This window comes from Heteronotia binoei, chromosome 5, assembly GCF_032191835.1.
Source record: "Heteronotia binoei isolate CCM8104 ecotype False Entrance Well chromosome 5, APGP_CSIRO_Hbin_v1, whole genome shotgun sequence".
NCBI lineage: Eukaryota > Metazoa > Chordata > Lepidosauria > Squamata > Gekkonidae > Heteronotia > Heteronotia binoei.
The window spans coordinates 103,577,640-103,603,991 of record NC_083227.1 but is presented as its reverse complement, the minus strand read 5'-3'; the positions used below and the strand labels follow the sequence as shown (position 1 = coordinate 103,603,991).

At 40.5% G+C, this 26,352-nt stretch overlaps 1 protein-coding gene across 2 annotated transcripts in view; it reads left to right on the top strand.

Moving 5' to 3' along the window:
• The first annotated feature begins 403 nt into the window (after nt 1-403).
• The window catches only part of POC1A (POC1 centriolar protein A), a 46,591-nt gene continuing 20,642 nt past the window's right edge, over nt 404-26,352 (top strand). Inside the window, exons 1-9 of one of the 2 annotated variants that reach the window (XM_060239962.1) lie at nt 404-510; nt 3,055-3,139; nt 4,079-4,250; nt 5,656-5,835; nt 7,376-7,483; nt 9,133-9,248; nt 15,254-15,387; nt 20,269-20,337; nt 23,713-23,811. In XM_060239962.1, the coding sequence (XP_060095945.1) occupies nt 493-510; nt 3,055-3,139; nt 4,079-4,250; nt 5,656-5,835; nt 7,376-7,483; nt 9,133-9,248; nt 15,254-15,387; nt 20,269-20,337; nt 23,713-23,811 (981 nt within the window). In that variant the 5' untranslated portion in view covers nt 404-492. The remainder of the gene's footprint in view (nt 511-3,054; nt 3,140-4,078; nt 4,251-5,655; nt 5,836-7,375; nt 7,484-9,132; nt 9,249-15,253; nt 15,388-20,268; nt 20,338-23,712; nt 23,812-26,352) is intronic. The other variant, XM_060239963.1, reaches the window with a different exon arrangement.

Genomic DNA, 26,352 nt, shown 5'->3' with positions numbered 1-26,352 from the left:
CTAATGGAGGCGGGCGGGCGGGGGGAAGCCTCCAATAGATACTTTTTGAAAAGCTGTGGAGGAAGAATAAGAGTCTCGACACTGGCGAAAGAAGGCGGGGAGTACATGCCGGAAGCAATGTTCCCTCTAAGCTGTGGAGTCTTGTGAGCAAAAATTCTACTTTGTGAGCTGCTGCATAAATTAGTTTGCTCTGGGGCCATTTTTCTTCCGCTGAGACAAAAATGTGTGAGTTGGAGGCTAAAAAACCGTGAGCTAGAGGGAACGTTGGCCAGAAGTCGCTTTCGTGAGGCACAACGAAGCTTCTCAACAATCAAACTCTTCTTTCGACTCTCAAATCGCCTCAGCTGTCGGAGGACACTTCGCCTGCGCATCCGCCTCCCCTTTAAGAGCAGGACGCCGTTACCAGGCGGTCGGCAAGGCGGGCAAACTGAATAGCTTCAGAGGCAACGGTCAGGTGACGGCGCTTGGTTCCGCGTTGGCTCTAGCGGCGCCATGGCGTTTGCCTGCTTGGTAAGGGCCTTGTGGGGAGGTAGAGGCAGATTTCCCTTGGGGCAGCATCGATGCCTCCTTGATGGAGTTGGTCGAAGCTGGCTGAGGGCTGCACTTTTTCGAAATGGGCCCCTGGGGATCGGGGAGGTTGGGAAGCAGCCGGGGAGTGTCTGCGGGGAGGAAAAGGGAGTGAGGGGCGCTCCGGGGCTCGTGGGCTTTGGAGGAGAGAAGCGTCCTGATTGCAATGGAGGTTTTGCATAGATGGGAGCAGGGTTGAGAGATTTGCTTCAGCGTCTGGGTGTTTCCGTTTCTCCTTGTCTCAAGCAGTCTAGCAGGCAAAATTGTGTAGACAGTTGGGGAGCGGGGAGAACTCAACAGTATCATCATCATAATTTTATTAGATTGACAGAAATATCAGTAGGCGGGCGGTAGGTTTTGAATTCACCGAAGCTCGTCATCAGGCTGGAAGAAATTACACACACACACCAACCTCCCAGTGAAGTAAAGATTTCTGGAAATGATGGCAAAGTTCCAGTCTGCAGTTTCTAGTTGCCTTAAAATGGAATGGAAGATGTGTTAAGCAGATGTAATCAGATTAGACCATGCTGGGTTCAAAAATAACACCATGTTCTGCTGTGTTGAGGAGTCAGGTTGTTAAGCCCCCGCCCAAAGTTCCAGCTGCATAATAGACAGGAGTTCAGCAGGTGAAGTTTTTTTGTTTCGTTATATATTTGTACTGGGAAAACTTTTCTTGTTGGGTTCTTGCCTATGAAATGAAGATAAATATTAAGGTCCAAGAGCAAAGGGACCCAGGGTGCTCTCTGTAGTGTATTGTCCTCACTTTCTGGGCTGCTGGCATTTCTGCTCTAGTTTCATGATGTAGTATACTCATGGGAAATCAGAAATTCAGGAAACAATGCCCTCTAAATGAAGATATTTTATAAGTGTCTTCTTGTATTGGTTGTATAGAGATGCTGTCTGGTTTGCAGGACTTAGATTCACTGAATAACATGTGCAGATATGCATTCTTAATATTTAGAATCATAGAGTTGGAAGGGATCTCCAAGGTCATCTAGTCCAACCCCCTGCACAATGCAGGAAATTCACAAATACCTCCCCGCCACCACCACATACATCTCCAGTGACCCCTGTTCCATGCCCAGAAGATGGCAAAAACCTCCAGCATCCCTTGCCAATCTGGCCTGGAGAAAGATTTCTGACTGACACCAGTAAGATTTTCATATCATTATTGAGATGTGCCATATGTGTGTCATGATCCAAATACTTTTGCTTGGAAGTAAGCCCTATTGCAGGTGAAGACAACCATTTGGGGACAAGTGCCAAGAAAGCAAAAAACACCCCTACTTATAAAACCGTCTACCTATAAAATTGCTTGTGTTAACAGTATCTTAGAGGAGATATAATCTAAAAAGAGAAAGGTGAAATAACCTTTCACCTACAGAACCTGGAGCTGTAATACATTTGTTGTTATTCAAGTACCACAATTCTCCTTCTACTGGTTCCTGTGCACCAGCTATAGTTGTTGGGCTGCCATGTGGTTTCTGTTCCCTCAACATGCCTGGCACTGACCAGAGACTGGGTCATCTTTATTGTGGCTCCCACAGTGTGAGATGGTCTCTCTGAAGAGGTGGGGGGGGGGGAGTCTCCTCATTAGAGATTTTTAGGAAGTACTCCAAGGCTTCCTTGTTTGGCAAGTCTTGGGGAGTGGGTATGAACAGAAGGCATAAGGGGAGTGGAGAGGTATTTGGTTTTAATTATTATTTGTAAGTCATCAGGAGCCAAGAGGAAAGGTGTGGAGTATAAGTTTTTAAATAGTGTTTTAGAGTTTGCAGTGTAATTCTCACATATTTTGGGAAGGGAGAATCACTGGAAGCATGTGAAGCATTAAATATACCTTTTATTTAACAATGTAATTTTCAGAGTTGTTTTATATATTCAGTTTAGAAAAAGCTGAAACCTGTAGTACTTTGAATACCAAGAAATGTATTGTGGTTCCAGGTTTTGGACGCTAAAGGTTGTTTCATCTTTTTCTTTTTACATTAAAGCAGGGATCTTGGATGTGCCTTTTCCATGCTTTTCAGTGATTCCATTAGCAGAGTTACACCCTTCTCAGTCCACTGCCAAGATCTCTTTATTCCAACCTGCTTTGAATTGGCTGGCTTATGGGCTCTCCTCATCTCTTTTTGGCTTTTGATTGTATTATGTTTCTAATACATAGACTGATGTCTTGTTTTAAGCTACTGCTGTTTTAATTGCTGCAAAAATTATTTTTAGTTTCCCAATTGCTTTTTGTGTTTTAGCCTAAATGGTTATGGGGTTTGTGTTCATTGGATTCTGCTGCTGTGAACCACCTCAGCCACTTATGGCTATAAATACAACTATAGTATTTGTATCTGGTACTAACAAAAGTTGAGTGTGAACTCTGCCTATACTCTAATTTTCTTGTCTTTGAAGGCTTTATAATTTTCCAGCTGATCTGATGAAAATATATGTCTGTTGTTTCAAAGTTCTGTAGTTTACAGTGTTTTAAAAAATCTCTTACAGGAAGATCCAACACTGGAGAGAAATTTTAAAGGCCACCGAGATGCAATAACTAGCGTAGACTTCAGCTTAAATAAGAAACAGCTAGGTAAGCTTAGTTTCAGTTCTCTTTCACACAAAGCAAAAAGTTGCTTTCAGATCAATCAAAAATCATAATGCTGCACCTGCTTTTAAGTAACTGGTCAGACTTGTTCATATTTCTTGTGGAATCCTGTGTATATTGTGCAAAATCAAAATTAGGCCTGGACTACAGTACTGTCAATACTGATAACAAGAAACTAGAAAGTTGGAGTCCAGAGCAATGTTCCCTCTAAGCTGAGTTAGTGTGAGCTAGCTCACGTTTTTTAAGCCTTTGGTTCATACATTTTTGTCTTAGCTCAGGAAAAATGGTCCCAGAGCAAACTAATTTATGCAGTAGCTCTCAGCTTTAAACCTCACAAAATAGAATTTTTGCTCACGACTCCACATTTTAGAGGGAATATTTGTCCAGAGTGACTTTGACCCAAGAGGAGGGAATGGTATGACCAGGCATATCGGTATAATTTGGAGAAATCAAAACAGTTTTTGAAAGACCTAAAATTCTGCAACAATAAGATGTGTATTAGGACACCTAAAAAAGGAAATTGGTTCAGGTTGTGATTAGTATGTTGGTTTCCAGATCTCTACAGATGATATCCTATTGCATTGTCTTCTTGATGTTCTACTCTATTGATTGTACTGATTTATTCTATGTAATCTGCCTTGAGTCCCAGTGAGAAAGGTTGATTATAAATAAGGTAAATAAATAAATTGAATCTTAGGAAATTTCACGCTGTTAAGAATAATCTGGAAATGGCTGCAGTTGCTCAGATGATTTCAGAAAATGGATGTATTCCAAGAGTCATATTTTTAAGGAATTCTGCTGCTACCAGAGATAACTTGCATGTTGGCTTCCAGCTCTGTGATTTGTGAATACGTCTTTCATTGATAGGAAAGAGAACTGTTTTCAGTGTAATTAAAAGATGACTCATTGTCTTTTAAAATCTAGTAAGTGGCTCTATGGATTCATGTTTGATGATCTGGAGTATGAAACCCCAAATGAGGGCCTATCGCTTTGTGGGACACAAAGATGCTGTAATGTGTGTACAGTTTTCACCTTCTGGGCATTTGATTGCTTCAGGCTCTAGAGACAAAATGGTTCGTTTGTGGGTTCCTAGTGTGTAAGTATATGCCATTTTTGTTCTTCATGCTAAGGAGTGTTTCTGATTGATTTCCCTTGCCAATTGAAAACTTTAGTGCTTGGGAAGAAAAAAAACACCTGGAAAAAATATCAAAAAATTTTGATACAGCCAAGCTTGCCTAGTATTGTATTGGAAATGGCATCTATCCATCTGTTTGCATGATGTGTTTAAACTGTCAAGTTGCAGTCGACTTGTGGCAACCCTAACAAGGGGCTTGAAAGGCAAGTGAGAAACAGGTGGTTTGGCATTGTCTTCCTCTGCAGAGTCTTCTTTGTTGGTCTCTTTTCTAAGTACTGACTCTGCTTATCTTTCAGTAAGACCCGAGATCTGATGAGACTGATATATAGCAGTATATAGTGCTATATAGCAGTATAGACTGGTATATGGCAGGCCTTCTTCCCTCCACCATTGTTGTTAGTTTTATAAAGTAATAGCTCTTAACCGACATTTTTTTTTCCCCATTGAAAAACAAAGCAATGAAAAATTTTCCATTTCAGAAAAGCTTCCACCCCACATCTCTGTATTGAAATATTTCATAAGGTTCCCACCTTATGCAGTGATTGCATGGCTCATATAAACACATGTTCTACAGTAGGGAGTTTTTTTGGGACTCCACTGAATGAAAGTTTTATTTTTCTAGTTCACTATATGTAACTCTCTGGCAAGGAGACTGTCATATCCACATTTAAGAAGCAGGAATGCACTGGTTAAGAATACATGCCAGTTGACAAGAGCTTTTATATAGGTGATTGAGTAATCACTGAAGTGTCTGTGTTTTGGACATCTGCCTTTAGCTAGGAAAAGCTAGACAGTTTTTAGTTTAATGAAACCACTTGACTTATGCACAAGAACATGTAAAATATTTCTAATTTACTGCGTATTTGTGCAGGAAATGTTTAGAGCAAAGCCATGCTTGTTTACAATTAAACGACAGCCATAAAGCTTTTCCAATTTATCATGCAGCTTTCTTGTTTATGTGCCCTTTCCCTTTTTGCACCAGTGTATACAACGATGTGATTTTCTTTCTTGTTGCATCATTGGAACAAACCATTTTAATAGGACACTGTTTGACTTTTGCTATTTCAAACATTTCTGTTTTATTACTTTGAGCACACAGACGTAAGTTGTCTGAAGTTAGGAGGCTTTCCAGGAACTACATCTAAGCAGAAGAGTTCCTTCTTGAGCTGTGTCTGGTACTACATTTAGGATTTTAGACTGAGTTTAGATTGACAATTTCCTTTTAATGGCAATGTATACAGTTCTCTGGAAAGAGTAGACAAGTCTGTATAAGGGACAAACTGTTTAGAGTACAGCATCTTGGTCTTCTGTTGCACTGTTCTCTTCCCTTCTTTGCTTTAACAAAACTTTTCTTTCTTAAATTAAGCAAAGGAGAATCCACGGCATTCAAGGCTCATACAGCAACAGTCAGAAGTGTTCACTTTTCTAGTGATGGCCAGTCACTGGTTACAGCTTCTGATGACAAAACCGTTAAAGTGTGGGCTGTCCACAGACAAAAGTTCTTATTCTCGTTAAGTCAGCACATAAACTGGGTTCGCTGTGCTAAGTAAGTGCAATTTCCCCCCTGTATGATAACACTGGTTTTATGAAAAGTATGTGTCCCCACAAATTCTTTTTTATGGCAAAATAAGGATCTGAAGCTTTCATACCAATAAAAGAGATGAATTTTTGTTTAAGACCCACACAGATTGATTAATCATAACCAATGTTCCCTCTAAGCTGTGGAGTCTTGTGAACAAAAATTCTACTTTGTGAACTACAGGCATTAAAGTTGTGAGCTACTGCTTAAATTAGTGTGCTCAGGGCCATCCTTCCTGAGCAGGCTAAGCCAAGACAAAAATGTGTGATACAGAGGCTAAAAAACTGTGAGCTAGCTTGTATGAACTCAGCTTAAAGGGAACACTGATCACATCTATTTTGGGAATTAATCATATTTCAGAGTTTCACATGTCTTTAATAGAAGGAAACTCGTTTTGAGGAGAAAATCCTTCCTATAAAATATCTGCCATCACTTTATCTATCCTGGACTTTTACAGTAATCAGAGAAGGAAAAATATGGAATAAACAACTCAAGTAAAGTATGGAATAAATCAATTTATTTAAACCAAAACTTGTCCATTTTACTTTTCTCCCAGGTCTAAAGCTCAGAAACAGTTGATGTACAGAACAGCCCCCCTTCTCCCTCCTCCTTTGTGTTTAGCTTTATTTAATTTAATAAAAGCCCTTTGAGAAAAGTGTGAAAAGGCTTATGCAAATTATATTTAAGGTATGTTCCTACCCCAAGCCAAATTCCAGTGTCTCTTAGGGTAGCAAAATATGTACACACCCTCCAACCCTTATGTTGGCAGAACCCTGTATGTTGCATTGTTTCCAGCAACATATACACAACTGTAAGACTTAGCTTCAGTGCTTGCAAAAATTTGTGGGACGAGATATTACACTGGCTGGGACCAAAAAGTACTTTCGTATCAAAATCATTTTTAGGGTTTAAATGGGTTTTTATTATTATTATTATGCTTTTTTACAGAAAACACAGTGTAAGTGTTTGTACTTCCTGGTCATTGTATACTAATGTGTGGATGACAGTGTCCTAGGAGAATAGTGTTACTGAAGTGTAATTCTGGGCATTCTGACAGAAAATGCCACTTGGTGGACATCTTATTTCAGAAGTATTGCTTATTAGTTTTTTTTTCTTGCTGTTTTCTTATTTTAAATTGCTTTCTAATAACTACTGTTAATGCTGAAGAGTCTTAGAATTTTTAGTATGGATAGTAAATGGAATTAGAAATAGAAATGGGTATGTCTGCAGACAACTTTACTAAATGGTGGTCAATATAAAAAGGAAAGACTGCTGCACTGTATTCTGCTACAATTTTGTTGGGTATCTTAAACATCTCATAAGAATTGTATGGATAATTCCACTGTCTCGAATATAGAATTAAACTATTTGACTTTCGTACAAAAGCCTTATTTTTAAAAACATGCAGCTATTATTATTTTATTGTTTATGGTATTACTGAAGGTAATCTAGATATACCTTCTCTTTCTCACTACTAAATTTCCCTTAACAACTGTCTTTATTTTAGATTTTCTCCTGATGGAAGATTGATAGTATCATCCAGTGATGACAAAACTGTCAAACTTTGGGATAAAGCAAGCAGAGAATGCATACATTCTTTTTGTGAGCATGGTGGGCAAGTATCCACACAGTATCCTGGGGCTCCTGAGCTTGTCATATTTATGAAAAGCATTTTTTTTAAAGTCAAACATACAGTTTTATCACTTAAACATCTTTAAAAAGGTGTAATTGAACCAGAAACATTTTAGAAAATAGAAGTAGAGTGGGAGTCCACATATAAGGTCAGTAGTGGCAGTCATAAATTTAATGTTAATAACCTATAAAGTCAATGTGATGACAAAACCACTTCCTTCAGCCCTGCCCAGTGAAAACATGCTCTGGTCCACTTCTACTAGACCACTACCACCCTACATAAACATAAGTTAGGGCAGTAATGGTTTTGGAAGTGCATGTGAGAGATGATGGTAAGATTAAGAAGGAAGAGAAACTTGGCAAGCATATATGAGAAGATAGGATAAAAACAGCTGTCTTGTGTGATGAGTATTCTTTCTGAATATGCTTTTGCATTGTAAGAGCTGATGTTTACCATGTTGCATTGGACTGATGCCATAAACATTGCAGGGTGTTCATAATGGGCTTTAGGTGTGGCCCTCCTATGTCAGTCAAAGGCTCCTTAGGGTAGCTCCTATTGAAAATCGAGGAGAGAACACTGTTCCTGTCACAGTTAAGGGGTTCTAGTCCTCATTGATATGTATTTAAGCAAGTGACCCCAGCAAAAGCTTGTGCCTATGCTATTTTATGTTTTTATACGATTCTATGTTTTTATGGTTTTAACGTCAGACCACTATGTCTACTCATGCATATGCATGTCTATGTAAGCCGCCCTGAGCCCGCCTTGGCGGGGAGGGCAGGATATAAATGGAATAAAAATAAATAAATGCTCTAGATACTGTGTCAGACCTAGTAAAGGGAAGACAGCGGGAAAGTTTCCTTTTCCTTGGATATTGTAAAGTCTTGTGTATGTGAGTACTTTTTATTCCATTGCAGCTGAGTAAAGTATTCTTAATTCTTCCTGAACTGTTTGTTGAGCTGTTTTGTGGTCAAACTTGCATCTCCATATTAAGGAAAGGAAGGCACACCCTTTGGAATGATGAGGTGTTTTGATTCTGCAGAGTGTAAGGGCTCCTTGAATTGAGCAATGTTTTCCAGGACTGTTCTTGTCTGTTCCTAAAGTGGCTGGCGCAGCATGGGGCATTTCTTGGTTTTATGAATCAAGGATGGTACTGTCATTTACCCAACTGTAGATTCCCTTCCCCTCTAGGGGAAAATGATCTGGTGCTCACAGATATGTTCTAATGAAACATTCACTTACTTACTATATGGACTGGGTGAAGTATCATCTTGGTGACTTCACTGTTTGAGAATTGGTTCATGGAGGTATTAGTATCCCTGGAAGAGTTTTGTTGCACCTAAAAGACTGCATTAATAAATCTGTTGTAAACTTTTTGGGACTGGAGCCAACTGCATCAAATGCATAGGATGTGCCATCAGAAGAGATCTTTGCCACCATATATACATCTTCTAAGGGCCCATTTCTTGCATCTGATAGTGGTATCTAGTCCACAAAAGTTTATGCTAGAGTAAATAAAGGTTAACGGTTCCATAATACTCTTTTTGATGATGTTGTTATTCCGTAGTAAGCTTCCATGTCTCTTCTTCCAAATATAACAGCATTTTTACTCATTTGTATTTTAATCTCTGCAGGTTTGTACCTCATGTGGACTTTCATCCTAGTGGCACATGTATTGCTGCAGCTGGCACAGACAATACAGTGAAAGTATGGGATGTTAGGATGAACAGGCTCCTGCAGCATTATCAGGGTAAGCACCACATTTGTTAAGTCTTACGTTAACCTTTCTCAAAGTAGAAGGATTAGGATTATATCTAGAGTAGCCCTTCTGCTCATGCTGGGAGGGAGGTCTGCTATAGGGATGTGCAAAAAAAAAATTCGGTATTACACGGATTCGGAAGTATACGGGGAAAAAAATTCGGAATCCCCGTATACTCCTGAATACCGCATTCGGAATAGCCGCATATACGGTAGATGCGCGGCTATTTCCGAATATACGGCCCTATTATACCCTATGGGCCATTGAAATCAATGGCAAATAGGGTATATTTGAAGCCACCTGGAGGGGAGGGGGTTTGAGGGAGAGCCCCCAAATTTGCAGGGGACCTGCAGGGGACTCTCCCCTCCAACCCCTCCAAGTCCCAAAAAGATTGGGCTAGGGGATCCCATTCCAGGGGCACCCAAAGAGGGTGCCCCTATTCCATCATTATACCCTATGGGCCATTGAAATCAATGGCAACATAGGGCATAATTAGAGGCTACTGGGGGGCAGGGGGTTTGAGGGAGAGCCCCAAAAACTGCAGGGGACTCTCCCCTACAAAACCCCCGAGTCCCAAAAAGATTGGGCCAGGGGCTCCCTGTCTTTGGGCTCCCCTAAAGGCCCATTGCCAACAATAATGGGGAAAGCCCAATTAGCCACTTCCTCACTGTAATTGTCATGGGAAAAGTGGCTCTGGGGAGCAGGGGGTTTTGAGGAGAGCCCCCCAAATTGCTGTACAGCTTCAGGGCACTGTCCCACAAAAAACCCACAAGGCCAAAAAAAAATTGGACCAGGGGGTCCAATTCTGGGGCACCCAAAGCCAAACCTAACTTCACACCAGAGAATCTCTATAGGACCCAAATGCACTACATCCCTCTATCTACTCTATGAACCCTGCAGGCCTGGAACCAATATAAACTCAGTTGCCAACATCACTGCCACAGAAAACACAATTGGCTCAAGGTCTGCTCTGCAGACCTGGCTGCAGCAAACCCAGATGCCAGCTCTCCAGCCCTGCCCCAAACAACACGGGGAGAGCTGGCCAACCACAACAAGCCTGCTGGTTCTGGGTCTCTCACCCAGGTGCCAGCTTCCCTGCCACAGAACATGCAATCTACAGATGCCAGCTCTCCAGCCCTGCCCCAAACAACACGGGGAGAGCTGGCCAACCACAACAAGCCTGCTGGTTCTGGGTCTCTCACCCAGGTGCCAGCTTCCCTGCCACAGAACACGCAATCTACAGATGCCAGCTCTCCAGCCCTGCCCCAAACAACACGGGGAGAGCTGGCCAACCACAACAAGCCTGCTGGTTCTGGGTCTCTCACCCAGGTGCCAGCTTCCCTGCCACAGAACACGCAATCTACAGATGCCAGCTCTCCAGCCCTGCCCCAAACAACACGGGGAGAGCTGGCCAACCACAACAAGCCTGCTGGTTCTGGGTCTCTCACCCAGGTGCCAGCTTCCCTGCCACAGAACACGCAATCTACAGATGCCAGCTCTCCAGCCCTGCCCCAAACAACACGGGGAGAGCTGGCCAACCACAACAAGCCTGCTGGTTCTGGGTCTCTCACCCAGGTGCCAGCTTCCCTGCCACAGAACACGCAATCTACAGATGCCAGCTCTCCAGCCCTGCCCCAAACAACATGGGGAGAGCTGGCCAACCACAACAAGCCTGCTGGTTCTGGGTCTCTCACCCAGGTGCCAGCTTCCCTGCCACAGAGCACACCACACAATCTACTCTATAAAAACAAGAAAGTGACCCAGCCCACACAGCCCACACACACCCTCGCCCACCCCCACACCAACCAAATCAAACAGTAAACAAATCAAACAGTACTTTTAAAACAGTAAAAAAATTAACTTTTAACAATACAGGAACTTAGGAAATTAGGCCAAACAGCACCCCCCCCCCCAAGAACCAGAAGAGAAGAGTAACAGCAGCACAACACAGCAGCAACAAATCAAACACTGAATACTTTTAAAACAGTAAAAAACTCAACTTTTAACAATACAGGAACTTTGCCAACCCCCCCCCCCCAAAAAAAAACAAACCTTCACCCTAACCCCAAGAAATCCAAGCCACCCAAATCAGGAGAAGTAAAAGGACACTGCACTTTTAAAAGTCCTCTCACTAAATTAAGATATGGGGAAATTAGCAACCCCCCCCCACCCCAGGCCCCCACCCCCAGCAGAACCTAACCCCAACCCCAAATAGGCTACCCACCCAGTACTCACCCACCCAAATCTGGATAAGTAAAGGGACTCTAGTCCTTTTACCAACAAAAACTAAAACAAGAAGAACCCCAAAACTGTCTTACCTTGTCTTCTCTACTCCTGGGAAGTCTGGTAAGGCTGAGTGAGAGAGCAGCAGGCAGCAGCTGAAGCCAAGGGCCAGCCAGCAGCAGCACAATCTCTCACACCAACACAGCAGCAATGGAGGAGTCCAGTTAGGAAGACTCCTTAGAAAGGTTCTCTGGCCCTACAGAGAGCAATTTCAAAAAATAGCACTGCTCTCTGATTGGCCAGACAACAGTGCTTACTCGGGTACCCAAGTAAGCAAAAGATCAAAATAAGAACAATGTAGCTGATGGCTGGGCCATCAGCTACACACAATAGCCCTGCAAAGCATGCATGTTGATTCGGCTGTATATACGGTTCGGCCGAACCGAATGCACACCCCTAGTCTGCAATTTTGGACACTTCTTTCTCAAACTATAGTCCCTGTACTGTATCTTTACTCTTTCTGAGTTTCTCATGAGGTTAGAGACATTGGCTTTAAGTGCAGACTATATAAAATAGGAATAAAATACTAAGCAAGATATCAGAAAATTGTTTTTTAAATATGGTTTAAAAATTAATAAACAACTGGGCTACAAAACATTAAATCATTTAATATATTTAAAACCTGGCTGCAGATATGGTGGATGTTGATTAAGCTGAATTGAGAATTGTGAGTAAAAGAAGTTGCCTGACGATCTATTGGCCTGTCTAGCTCAGTGTTGTTGTGACTGGTAGCAGCTCTTCATGATCTTTGATGGATCGTTGAACTGAAGATTCCAAGGACTGACAAAACATGTTGACTACCAGTAAATCACAGCCTCTCTCCTTTTATACAAAGACTAAGCTCTTGACTTTAAAGAAATAGTGTGCACACACACTACAAAAGTGGAAACCTGCAAGAGACTTGCAGGAGTGGCTATCCCATCTCCCCACCTTTGCTTCTTCCCCTCCCCTCTTACTTCTGTCTTTCACTTTTTGTCCTGCCTGCCACTTGTTCTCTTACTCTCTCTTCCATGCCTGTCACTTCCCCTCTCTTTCTGTCTCCCACCCCATCACTATCTTTTTCTTCCCCCATTATTCTCCCAGCTGCCCACCTGCTTCCTCCCTCTCCCCCCTCAGCTGCAGTAATAGTGGTGGCTCTCCAGGAACTACAACAGATCTCCCAACTACAGAGACCAGTTCCCCTTAGCGTTGCCAGCTCCAGGTTAGGAAATTCCTGGAGATTTGCGGGGGTGAAGCCTTGGGAGAGTAAGGTTTGGGGAAGGAAGCAACCTCAGCAGGAAATAATGCCATAGGGCTCCAAAGCAACCATTTCCTCCAGGGGAACTGATGTCTTATCTGGAGAGCAGTTGTAATTTCAGGTGATCTCCAGCCCTCACCAGGAGACTGGCAACAGTTGCCATAGAAGAAACGACTGCTTTGGAGGTTGGAGTCTGTGGCATATCTGTCTGAGGTCCTTCCCCTCCTCAAAACCCCCAGGCTCCACCCTTTAAATCTTTAGGAATTTCCCAACTTGGAATTAGCAACATTATCTTCTTCCCACCCAACAGCTAACTTACCTTTTTCTGCCCCTCTGTTTTCAGCTTTCTGTCACCCCCTCCTCTGTAGCCTCTACTTAGGAAAACTGGTCTTTCTTCACAGTGGGAACCAAAGCAGCTTATATTATTCTCTCCTCCTCCTTTTTGTCTGCACAACAATCCTGTGACGTAGGTTAGACTGAAAGTATGTAACTGGTCCAAAATCACCCAGTCAGCTTCCACAGCAAGATGAGAATCTGAACTTGGGTCTCACAAATCCTACTCTGGAGCTCTAACAGCTGTGCCACACTGACTTACATAGGGAGGTTGTTGTTGAACAGTAGCAAGCAGTCAGGACTACTTAAGTCATGCAAGTCAGGTGGCATCAAGTCACCCTGAGGTTGCTTCCAGGCCTAGGGTTGCCAGTCTCTTGGTGGGATTTGGAGATCCCCCAGAATTACAACTGAACTCCAGACAGATGTCCCCCTGGAGAAAATGGCTGCTTTGGAGGCATTACACCGTACTGAGGCCTCTCCCCTCCCCAAACCCTGCACTCCTCAAACTTCACCACGAAATCTTCAGGGATTTCCCAAACTGGAGGTGACATCCTAGTCAGGCCTGTACTCTATGAATCCTTCTTCAGAGTCCAGAATAGGGCTTGAAAGGGCCCTGCCCCTGCCCCCTGGCTTTTTACTGACAGAAACTGAAGGCTGGAATTCTGTGTTTTCCTAGCAACAGCCACTGAGGAAATCTATTTAAAGCTGCAAGCACTCCTTTTATTGGTTCCAGATTTTTTTATGCTGTCTAATTTTTGTTTTAGATTTCACATTTTTCTACAAACATATGACCCATTTCAGCTTTGTAGAAAAATCTGTCTTGCCTGTTTACTGCTCCAGTCACTGAATTTAAGTATCCAAGATATCTTAACTTTGCTATTAGTATATAGATGTGCCATAAACAGCAAATATAGTCTGATTTTCATCAGAAAGTGTTCAATCATCCTTCATCATTAAGGTCTCACTTAAAAAAAAAAGATCTCACACTGTCTAGATCTGAGGTGTCAAACGTGGCCCAGGGAAAATCAGGCCCCTGGAGGGTTCCTATCAGGCCCCTGAGCAATTACCTGTTACCTGTTTCCTTCTCCCTCTTGCTTCCTTCTGCATCACCACTTACTTTTTCAGGCTTGCTCAATCAAACGGGAGCTACAGAGCAAAGCTCCTCTCTTCCTCATGTTGGTTGAAGCTCAGCAAGCCAGTGAGGTGGTTAGGCTGCATGTGTGTGTTTGTGTCCTTTATAAAATCTATATCACCCTGACTAGGCATTACATTTTATGACACGCATGGCCTGGCCCAACAAGGTCAAGATTCAGCCCTCATAGCAAATGAGTTCGACACCCCTGGTCTATGGCTTACAACATTTACTCAAATGCAGTTCTAGGAGTTTTTCACAAGCCACTAAAGAAGACAGGGTCATCTTGAACATTCACATACAAATTACAGTTATATCCAATAACAATTTGTGTTGGCTGTTTGTAACTTTTTAAGAGGCTTGTCTTAAATCCTTTGTCCTCTGGATTTGGTAATTTAACAAATATTGCTCACAGACCTTGGAATTTAAAGTCTTCAGTCTCCCCAACTCCCTCCTGCCACTCAGCTATGTGGCTCAAGGCTGCCTGTCCCTTCTATGATGTAAGATAGGTGAAGCGCATGACATCAATTCAGGCAAAGTGGTCAGAGATGGAAAAAGAGAATGCAAGAATGTAAAGGTCACTGGAAAATGTGGGGGAGTGTGAGAGAGCACAAGTACAGCCTGTCCAACGGAAGGGCCCTTGGCTGGTGTGGTTGTCGAGACTGGCTCTACCTCAGATAGTTCTACATTGCTGTAAACTTAGAAGAGGCTTAATGTGACATTTGTGACCTAACTAGTTAAAAACATTTTTGTGTTTAAGGTACAGTACGTCTTCTTAAATTTGCAGTTAATCAGTACAGAACTTTCTGTGGCATAGTGCCACATTTTAAAAAATTGTGTAAATATAATCTTCTACAGTGCTTAAAAAACCAACATCAGTGTTGCATGAAAATCATAAGCAGAAAAATTGCCTTTCAGCCATTTCATTTGAATGATTTTTATACCTAACCTACTTCAGTTCTATGTAAATTTATGTTAGTAACATGTGTTATGCATTTTTGGGTTTTTTAGTACATAGTGCTTCGGTGAACTCGCTGTCTTTTCATTCCTCTGGAAACTACCTCATTACCGCCTCCAATGATTCAACTCTAAAAATATTGGATTTACTAGAGGGGAGGCTGCTTTATACACTTCATGGTCACCAGGTGAGGAGAACGACTTGATAAGCAAATAGGTAATGTAAGACCCAGTGAAGTTGCACATACAACAAAACATGTTTTTCTAGCATATGGTCAAGAAACATGCTGTTTGACAGTATATAAAGGTATGCACATCTTCCCCTGCCCCATGTGGAGATTCTTCACATTTTCTATTTTCCATATATGGAAAATGTCATGTAAAATGACCTTGAGTTTCCATTAAGTTTTAATTGAAGTATTTTTGTTATATCTTCTGATTGTGACCTGCAGGTTTAAGTACTGCATTGAGCAAGCTCAGCCTTCAAATTGGAACTGTGATCTAACAGAGCATTAGTGTTCATTGTATTGTGGTGTCTGAATCTTTTTCATCTTAGAAGGTGCCTACCCCCCACCCCTGGGTCTCGTAGTTGGTCTCTTGAGTCCCAGCAAGTCGTAATAGCAGTTTGGAGATTAAATGAATTTAAGTAGAACTTGATAGAGATGATTTTCATAGACACTTGCAACAGTACAACTAGAAATACTACACCTTGAGTTCTCTTTCACAAGGATGCATTCAAAGAATAGGTGGATCAAGGAATAGATGGATGTTCTTGCTATTATGGAATTGTATTCCTCCTGAGGGAGCAGGTATGGAATTTGGGGATGCTCCTAGACCTGGCTTTCTTACCTGATTTTGAGATAGCATCTGTAGCCAAGTGTGCTTTTTAAAATCTCTGCCTGGTGTATCAGCTGTGCTTTCTTTTGGGGGGTTTGGCTGAAAGATCCATTGCTATGAGATCTATGCCCAGTCAATCTATAGATTAGTTTACTGTAATGCAAAAGACTGCCCTTGTAGATTGTTCCAAAACTAGTTAAACTCTGCCTCCAGAGTTTTGACTAAAATTATATAATTTCGTTCCTAAAACATCTGCATTTCTTGTCAGTTGATTTTTCAGGCCCAATTTAAGATCCTGGTTTTGACACTTAAAAGGCCTAGACCAGGGGTGTCAAACAGGCGGTCCAGGGGGACAAATCAAGCCCCTGGAGGGCTCTTATCAGGCCCCCAAGTAACTGCCTGTCATCTGCTTCCTTCTCCCTCTCTCTTGCTTCCTTCTGCACCATAGCTTGTTTTGCCAGGCTTGCTCAATCGCACAGAAGCTACAGAGCAAAAGCCCTATTTTCTCCATTAATGGTAAATATCAACAGGTTCCTATGTGAGTGAATAATAACGTCAAAAAACACCGGAATAACAGTAACACTTTTACACAATATAGTGTATATGCAAGCTACATTTATCAAAATACATGCATAGCAATAGTCGTCGTCGTCGTTGTTGTTCAGCTGCACAGTCGAGTCCGACTCTTTGCAACTCAATGGACAAAGTCATCATTAGTAACTTATAAAGCACTCTTGATACTAAATTCACAAATGCTCATAATACAAACGCAGCTGGAAAAAGAGTTCTTTTCACTCCCCCACACTGTCTGTTGTATGAAAACAATAAGGTACAGTTCCTCAGAGGCAATTGCCTTCCTGCTGTTCTTCCTTATGTTCAGCAACTTGGGTGGAGTCCTCAAATCTCCAGCACAGCTTGTCTCTGAGAGACTAAGGGACTGCAGCCCGGGATTCCTCATGGTTTCAGACCTTTGTCAGCCTTTTTCTCTCAGTATTTTATCCAGGAGCCTCAGTACAACACTTAACAACTTGGATTAACGCATGTTAATTGCTCTTTCTGTTTCCGGCTCTCCACTGGCTGAGGCTCCTCCCTTGCTTTGCCAGGCTCTTTCAATCACACAGCCGAGCTCAATCGCACAGCAGAGCTTCTGAGCCAAGGCTCTTTTCCTTCTCTTGACTGAGGCTCCTCCCCCCTCCTAGTCCCCTGGGGAAGGAAGGAAAGAGCCAGAGCTTCCTTTGGCCAGTTCCCTGGATTGCACAGGAGAGATACAAAGAAAGCACTTTAAGACTGAGTGCTAATGTTTTAAGCATGTTTTATTTTAAGTTTTTAATTGTTTGCGTCCTTTATAAAGTTTTTACTTTCCCCAGCTGGCATTACATTTTATGACACACATGGCCCGGCCTGACAAGGTCTCATTTATGTCCGATCTGTCCCTCATAACAAATGAGTTTTACACTCCTGGCCTAGACAATCTGGATCCTGGTGCTTGGGAAAAAACATTGTTTCTAATTTTTTTCCCCTGGAAGCACTGAGATCTTACAGCAAAGCCAGAAGTACTAGAGCATTTTTTAAAAAGCTAATGACTTTTTAAAGATAAAAAGCTTTAAAAAGCTAATATCTGTAAAGGTTGAAAAAATAAAAATGTGTTCTGGCTTCTGAAACTTGGAAAAGCAGGCACCAGTCATATATAAAGGTAATCCATAGATAAGGTGCCTCCGAAGCAAAAGGCCTTTGTTTAGAAGCTACCCTGTCACTTCAGAAAGTACCTCTGGTGAAGATTGGTGAGATTCATATAGCAGCAGGTGGCCCTTGAAATAATCTGATCACAGATCACTTAGTTTTAAAACGTAATAATCAGTGAAGCCCTCAAATCTGGCAAGAGAGATTTCCTGACATTATACCACTCAGCAGTCTTGCTACCATATTCAGAACCTGCTTGGGTTTCCAAACCATTTTCAAAGGCAGCCCTGTGTAGATCATGTTGCCATAGCCTAATGTGAATGTGATGAGTGCATGAATGATGAGCAGCCAAAATCCACTTTTCCAGGAAGGGGTGTAGTAACCAAACTGACCAAAGTTGGTTAGAGGTCTGCATGCCAGGATGGTGGAATGTTGTTAACAACTGTGGGTGAAAGCGATGTTAGGCATGAGTATTTCTAAACCCAGCATCAAGTCCATGGGGAATATTAATCACCCACATGAGCAACATGTTAAGTTTTTCCAGTTTGCATGTTTTTGTTGGAGAATCTGCCTGGCTCAGATTTGGTTCCTTTTCTGATAAATGACTGCTGTTCTGGGACATTTACTCATGATAAAAGCCCTGGATTCCTTAGATATGTCTTGACGTAACCATTGATGTACCAGGAATTCACTGCAGCTGATTAGCTGTAGTTTACATAGGGAAGGCTGCCGAGTTTACATTACTGTCTTTAATTATATTTGTGCTTATTGTTCATACCAGAAGGATCATTAGGGAGACAAAGTTTTAACTCTACTGACATTTTGCAGCTGCACAGTTTGGTATGTTGTGATTGCATTTACAATAAATATAGAGGTTTGTTGCTGACATATGATTTGTGCAGAAGCAGAATTTCTACAGCTAAGTCATTGTTGAATGGTTAGAAAAACTTGCATCCAAGTACATGCACTGTGGATGTGGATGTACGTAGGTTTCTAACCTGTGTGAATTGTTTGGAAGTTTCAGAATTAGTCTTGCATAACAAAATAATGATAAAATCACGACTGCAGTCATGGTCATTACTGGGAAAAACTGTCAAACAGAGACATATAGAATGAAATGTCTTGGCAAGAAATGAAAACTTCCTACAAAGGATGAACAAAAGTTGAAAATCTGGTTAGGAGGGTATAAGATGAAGTAAAATCTTAAGGTAGTTGCAAGTGGAACTGAAGAAGTCTGCACTAAAACTGTATCTGGCTAATATTTAAAGCTTATTATAAATGGCACAGGCTTCGCTAGTGTCACATATCAGTCAAGATTAAATGTGCAAAAGAATCCTTCAGTAGGAAACAAGTGCAGCTCCTTTGATAATCTTGACTTTCTTTCATTCATTTGGAACAGTTTGCTCTGCTCTTCCAGCAGCTTAGAACAAGTAATAGTGTAAGATTTTTTTTTAATTCACATAGTGGCTAGTATTAAAACTTGTCCATAATAAGCATATTACAACTCTTTTTCCAGTCTCATTCAAACTGGGGACAATCAGTATCAGTAAAAGGCTTTCTGGAAAAACCATGTCTTACAGGGCTTCAGCCTTGGAGGGTTTGTATTATTCAGATTGATACAAAGTTCCTTGAATGGGGAAAGTATATATATATCTAGGAAATTTATTTATTTGGAAAATTTCTATGCTACCTTTCCAGTGAAACTGCCCAAGAAGGCTTGATGTACAGTCTTAAGTAAGGTCTTCTGTGTTTGGTGGGTTTGCAAGTTTGGTGAATAGAATAATTAGATATTTTAACTGAGTTTAGCAGAAGGGATTTTTTTTTTGTACAGTGGAGCTGAGCAATACATGTTTCATAGTGTGCATCAAATGGAGGTTTTGCATGTAGCTGCCTTTAGCAGTTTGAAATTTTATTCCCTGTGTGCTTATCTTTAGATTACTACAAAAACTATTTTATACGGATGTATATAGGACAGTACATAAAGACAGTTTTTGTAAGGAGAGCTGCAGTCATATTTTGTGACTATTACTAACTTAGCCTCATCTTCCAGATCATAGTAAAAGAGATAGGTGTTTAATGTGTGTCTGTCTTCTCCAGTCGTTGGACTCCTTTACGAAAGTAAAACTTGATGGCTCTGCATAATTGTACAGATTCAAGAGCCTCTCACTGGGCATGATTATTGTATGCCATATATAATATTTGGATTTTAAAGTTTAGAATCACTGAAATTTGAGGGCTATTATATAATAAGATAATATAGTAAGCATGTGTTGTGTAAGTAAGCCACTTTGTGTTATTAAAGTATCTCTTTCATTTATCTTATAATTATGTTTGCCAACTCTCCAGACCTGCTAAAGGTGCCTCAGAACCAAGACAATTAAAAACATGCAAATAAAATTGACATTTTAATATATTTTCTGTATGTATAACATCAGCATTTATATTTGTCTGCACCAAAGTGTTTTTCCATTTCATTAATATATTCATTTTTCAGTAATTTACTAAATAGTATATATTTTATATTATGTGGGTTTTTCTTTTTTCATTTACAGGGGCCAGCTACTTGTGTTTCTTTTTCACGAACAGGAGATTTGTTTGCTTCTGGGGGCTTTGATGAGCAGGTATTTTATTTATTTTATTCTTTTTATTTATTGCACTTATATCCCACCCTATCCCACAGTGGGCACAGGGCAGCTCACAGCATGAGTAAAATGCAATAAATATATAATTAAAAACAGGTTAAATAAAACAGGATGGCAGGTAAGGAACATACATTACTCCAGAGCATTCCAGTATGCCTCCTGTTAGATATTCATAGGATAGTAGGCATCTATAGGCTTATATGGGCAGGGGAGGTCAAGATGATGAAAACATCTCCCACCACAGTCAAAGGCCTTGCAGAAAAGCTCCCTGTTGCTTATATTTTTTCTTATGCAAGTTCATGTCACTTTATACTGATCTTGGAATTCAGAATAAGATGCCATTGACACAATAATGCTGCCCAGCTCTGTCATTCTTCTCACCTGTGCCTATGATGGGTGTTCAATTTCAAGGTGCTGGGGCAACTGCATTTATGTCAAGTGAAACCAAGTAAAGGATAAAGCCAAAGGGTTATCTATAATTTGCATGGTTAGCATGTATGTGAATGTAACCCCATCTGATCTCTGGGTGGGGTTTTCCAGACAATTGGGAGACTAGGTAACTTGCAGCTATTTATTGGGGGAAATTGTGAAATACAGAAATTGTTATGGTAGTGTTGGCATTAACAAGGACTTTAAACATTGTGTTCAGTGTCTGCAAACCTTCCTCTCGTCAGCAATAATGGCATTTATTTTAAATTAAAGTGGTCAAGTATCTTTTATACATTTTAAAAACTTAACTGGTCTCCATTAAAAATGCCAAAGCAGTGTAGAAAGAGTAGCTTATGGTATGTTTTAAAATTGGAACAGTATCACATAAAGCCAGATAATAGACTGCAAAATTTTAAAAACCTGGGAGTACAGAGATATCTTAATTTGATGGTGACAGTAATGTTTATTTGTTAAAAATATTTATGAGCCTACTATTTTTCTTAACAAATCAGAACCAAGAATAGGTAACAGCCAGAAAATGGAATACTATTTTCTCTTAAACTTTGGTCTTTGGCAGTTCTGAACCAAGGTTGCCAGGCAGGCCTTCTCCATAAGTTGCAGTGCCACTGCAGAGAGGCATTTGCCCTAGACCTTTGCATCTCTGGTGAATGGAACCAGAGCAAAGCCTTCCCAGCTGATATGAAAGGATGGAGACATACATAGAAGAGAAAGCATTCCCTTTCCAGATGCCGGACGCAGACGTTTTAAAGCTTTGTAGGTGGAGGCCAGTATTACTAGGCCTTGGACAAAATTGGCAAGCAGCCAGTGCAATGGAGCAGTATTGCAGCCTGCCCTCATCAAAACATCCTAATACAGGCCAGGTGCACATAGTTTTTCATTTTTCTAACCAGTGCCAGCAATCAGGTTCATGTGTGTGAAAGTTAATGCATATTCCTCTTCAAAGCTGCAATCCTGTATTGTTAATTTGCAAGTGTTATAGGTTTTAGAATTCATACTGTTTTGTGATATTTTGGTTTGGGTTCTAGTGCAAAGTATTACACAGCTTTAGTTTTGGGAATTTGTCTGCAGGCCAAAGCAGCTATCTATAATACAGGCTTAAGTATAATCTAGATGTACATTTTGGGGGAAATTTTGAAGTCTTAGAAAAAGAGGTCTCATTCTGAGTTGTTTTAAAAACATAGTTTGTGAAAAATTGAAATACATTTACAACTTTCCTTATCAAATCACTACTTTTAGAACATAAAAGGTATTATGTAGAATCATAGAGTTGGAAGGGACCTCCAGGATCATCTAGACCAACCCCCTGCACAATGCAGGAAATCACACCTCCTCCTAAATTCGCAGAAACTTCATTGCTGTCAGATGGTTATCTAGCCTCTGTTTAAAAACCTCCAAAGAAGGAGAGCCCACCACCTCCCAAGGAAGCCTGTTCCACTGAGGAACCGCTCTAACTGTCAGGAAGTTCTTCCTAATGTTGAACTGGAAACTCTTCTGATTTAATTTCAACCCATTGGTTCTGGTCCTACCTTCTGGGGCCACAGAAAACAATTCCACACTATCCTCCATACGACAGCCCTTCAAGTACTTGAAGATGGTGATCATATCATCTCTCCGCTGCCTCTTCTCCAGGCTATGTGTAACCTAGCACACGAAACTGTACTGTTTTTAGAGTATTCAAAAGTTTGCATGCAGTTACAAATACAGCACATCTATTGTTGGCAGTAGAATAGCAAGTTATCTTTAATTGAAACTATCTAATTTTTGCTGCTTGGGAAAAAATAGAGGCATAAAGAGTTAAATTAAACCCATCAACATTACAAAGCAAGTGTTAATTAACTGGATGTAAAGAACATTTTCTTTTTACACCAGGGTTCCCCAATGGGGCCATGAATGCCATGGCACCTGTCACTACTTCCAGTGCTTCCCTTGGTGCATGAAAGTGTGTGGGTCCCCTGTAAGTTTTTTTTAAAAATTGGTTGCCCTCATTCAAATGAAAAGGCTTTTCACTGGAGGATCAAGAGGACTGGTATTCACCTGGGGTTTCCTTAGTAAGTGCATATTTCATTTCCCCTTCAGGCTTTCCTTCTTCCCAGGAGGTATGAAGAGGAAGGTATTCCATTCAGTTCTGCCTCCTATGGCAGCCATTTTGGGCTTGGCTCTGCTGCCTTGGGTGGTCATTTTGGGGTGACACTACCGCCTCTCAAAATTCCATATGTGTTCAAGGCTCAAAACGGTTGAGGGCCCTGGTCTGTACAGTCAGCATTACTCAGGTAGAATACAAAATATCTGAAAGTGGCAATAAGAGTAGCATACCCTCTACAAGCAATGGTTTATCTGTTGAACACTTTTTGGGGGGTGGGGGTGGGGAAGGAACTGGTTATCATGTATTGAATTAAACATTGCTATCATCATCACACACACCATAGTAAATTAACTGTGGCCAAAATTAACTACATGAAATCCATTTTGAACCATGACTGTGTATCCTTCAGCATACTACCCATACCCACTAAAGTTTTTTCAATTGAAATCATTATGAAATATAATTCTTTTTATTTGGAATGTATACACTGAAACAAATACCTTTACTTTTTCACATGTTTGCTTGTTTGTTGATTCTACTGTGAGTGTGGGTTGAGATTTGCTAACGTTTCACAGTATGAAAGCCTCCCATAACAACTTATTTGCTGGTTCACTCTTTTGAAAGTTATTGAAAAATTTCAGTGTCTCTTTAAGGCCATTTTCTACTGATGATTTGATAATTAATCCCTGTATTTAATATAACTTTTGATATTGACAATGCATCTTTTTGTTCTTTTATGCTGCCAAAGATACACTCTTAAACCCATGCATGCTAAGCCACTGTTAAAATAATTGCATTCTTCGAATTATTTACTTTTGCAGGTAATGGTCTGGAAGACAAACTTTGATGCTGCAGATTATGGCGATGTATTGAAAACACGAAAATACAGCATGAATGTGAATGGTGCTCTTAGCAATGTGGTAGGTTGATGCCCTTAGAAACCAGTGTAAAACGTCAGGCATCCTAGCTGATACTGTATTTGTGAGAGCAGATGATTTAAGATTGTGTGGTTAAGAAATTTAGAGAGCAGTCTTAAAGATCTACTTAGAATCCTACTGTGGTCTATTGCTTAGTGTTTACTCCTAGGAAAAAATTTTTAGGACTGCAATGCCAGATTGCCTGCCTTCTCCACATTCAAAGTTGATTTTCCCTCTGCATGTTGATTTTCCCTCTGCACGATAAAACACTCAGCTTTAAAATGTAGATAGTCCGTATCCCATTTATATTTTTGGAAAACCACTGTATAGAAAACCATTATATAAAATTCATCTGATACCTAAATTTTAGCAGTAGAGCAGTTCAAAATCACATCTGACAGCAATGTCTTTAGCTATCTCAGCAAGACTTATTGTCCACATTCATTATTTATTTTACAGTCATTATTCTTTACTGTTTAGGTTTTGAAATTTTCTGCCGTTATCACAGTTTTAATACTGTATTTGTAAGGACTAGGATTTGTGCTGTGTATGTTGTACTATTTTTAAAATGGTTCTTGCCTAACAAGCTTCTCATATTAACAATTGTTCCTTTTTAAAACTGATAGTTATTCAGTCTTACTTTGCTGGTGATAGCAAAATAATGTGTAGCGTTTAGGAATAAAAATGACAGTGCAGGTCTGTGGTCCTAGAATTTGAAATCTTGCAGTGCTGAGCGCTCTCAGTCTGGCAGTTTGTTTATAAAAAAGGGAAGCAGCAGAGAGACTGGTAACAGAGAAGAAAGAACAACAAAGGAGAAGCAGTAGGCATCCTTACTGATACCCCCCTGGTTATTCTGCATATGTTTAGAAAACATACTATTGAAATGAGGAACAAAAGGAGAACTTGAAGCTTGCCTAAGGAAGTCAGTTTTAACACAAATAGCTATGCTGTTCAGAATTTGGCATACAGAAAAGGATATTTTTCTATCTTCATTTCCTACTGAATAGGATTCTTCCCATGTGAATGTAGAAAAAGAGAACTTTGTAAGTTCACCTGCTCAACTAGGATACTAGGAGAAGAAGCAAAAGCTATATTACTTCTCCTCCTTGTACAGTTTGAATTGACAATTCTATTCTTCCCGATTGTGAAAATACTATTTTGCTATGATTTTGATATAATAAATACTAAATATAGGACCAATTAAAATGATTGTTTAAGAAATCTCAATGACCCAGTAGCTATTTATTTAGATTTTTAGGCTGCTCTTCCCTGCAAGCAGGGCTCAAGGCAGCTTATAACAAAGGAAAATATAATAAACAGTTAAAACTTAAACCTACAGTAAAATGCATAATAAATACATTAATAATAAAATCTACAAGATGGTGAGAAAAATTTCAGATTTCACAAGCCTTGTCGGGGGGGAGGGGATGTTTGAGGAGAATGGAGGGTATCAGAGTTCAAGACTACATTTCGTACCATTGCTGCCCTCAACTGAATGCCTGGCGGACCTTATCTGCCTTACATGCCCTGCAGAAAGGTAATAAATCCTGCAGGGCATGGATGTTCCCTGGCAGAGAGTTCTACCAGGTAGGGGCCAGGGCCAAAAAAAAGCTCTAATTTGGTTTGAAATTGCGTCAGAATATACTTTCCTTGGACCAAGAGAGAAAGATGTAAAACTGAAGACAAGCATATGACCAGGGCAGAAGGTATTTGAAAATGAGGCCTTTGTATTTTATCCATGCTTTGAGCCATTGAGATTTTTTATAAAATCATTTACTTGGTCTTATTTTGAGTATGTATTGTGTTACTTGGAGCTAATGTGCAATATATATGTTTAACCACTGAGGAAGGCCAAAATGGCTGAAACTCGTATGGTCATGATCACACATGTCTGTTTGATACCTATGTGTGATTTTATTCTGTTTTGGGGCTATTATAGACCTATGTCTGTTTTATCTAATTTGTTATAAATACATGCATTTTCATATATTTGATATTTATGCTATATTTTTAATTGATAGTATTTGGCCCTTATATTTGTGGTAATTAAACTCTTGATTTCTTAACTCAAAACAAAATGCACACAGTGATATAAAAGATCAAATAGTGTTGTTGTACACTTTTCACAGACAAGTTCCTCAGGGCCGCAGGCAGCATGTCCATGAACCCCTTTCATCCAACTTCATGGCTTGAAATTATCAATTTAGTACTACCAATTACTACACAGGCATTACAGAAAAAGGGAGAGGAGTGCCATGAGGATGGCAGTGGCAGCAAGCAGAGTGGGAACAGTACAGGTGACATTCTAGCATTGTTTACTGTTGCTGTTGCAACCTGGGCATATTTAGGTATTTCCCCTACCTTTACCCCCTTATATTTGAAAGAAAGAATCCCAGTTGTTTGAAAACCTAAATCTTAAACAAAATAATAAGTCAAGTCAGTAATCATGAGCTAATGTTTGAATCAGTGTACTTCTGAGCATATTGTTTGAGTTTCTGTGAATCAGTTGCCTTTTTTTGGCACTGGATGTGCATCACTAAATAT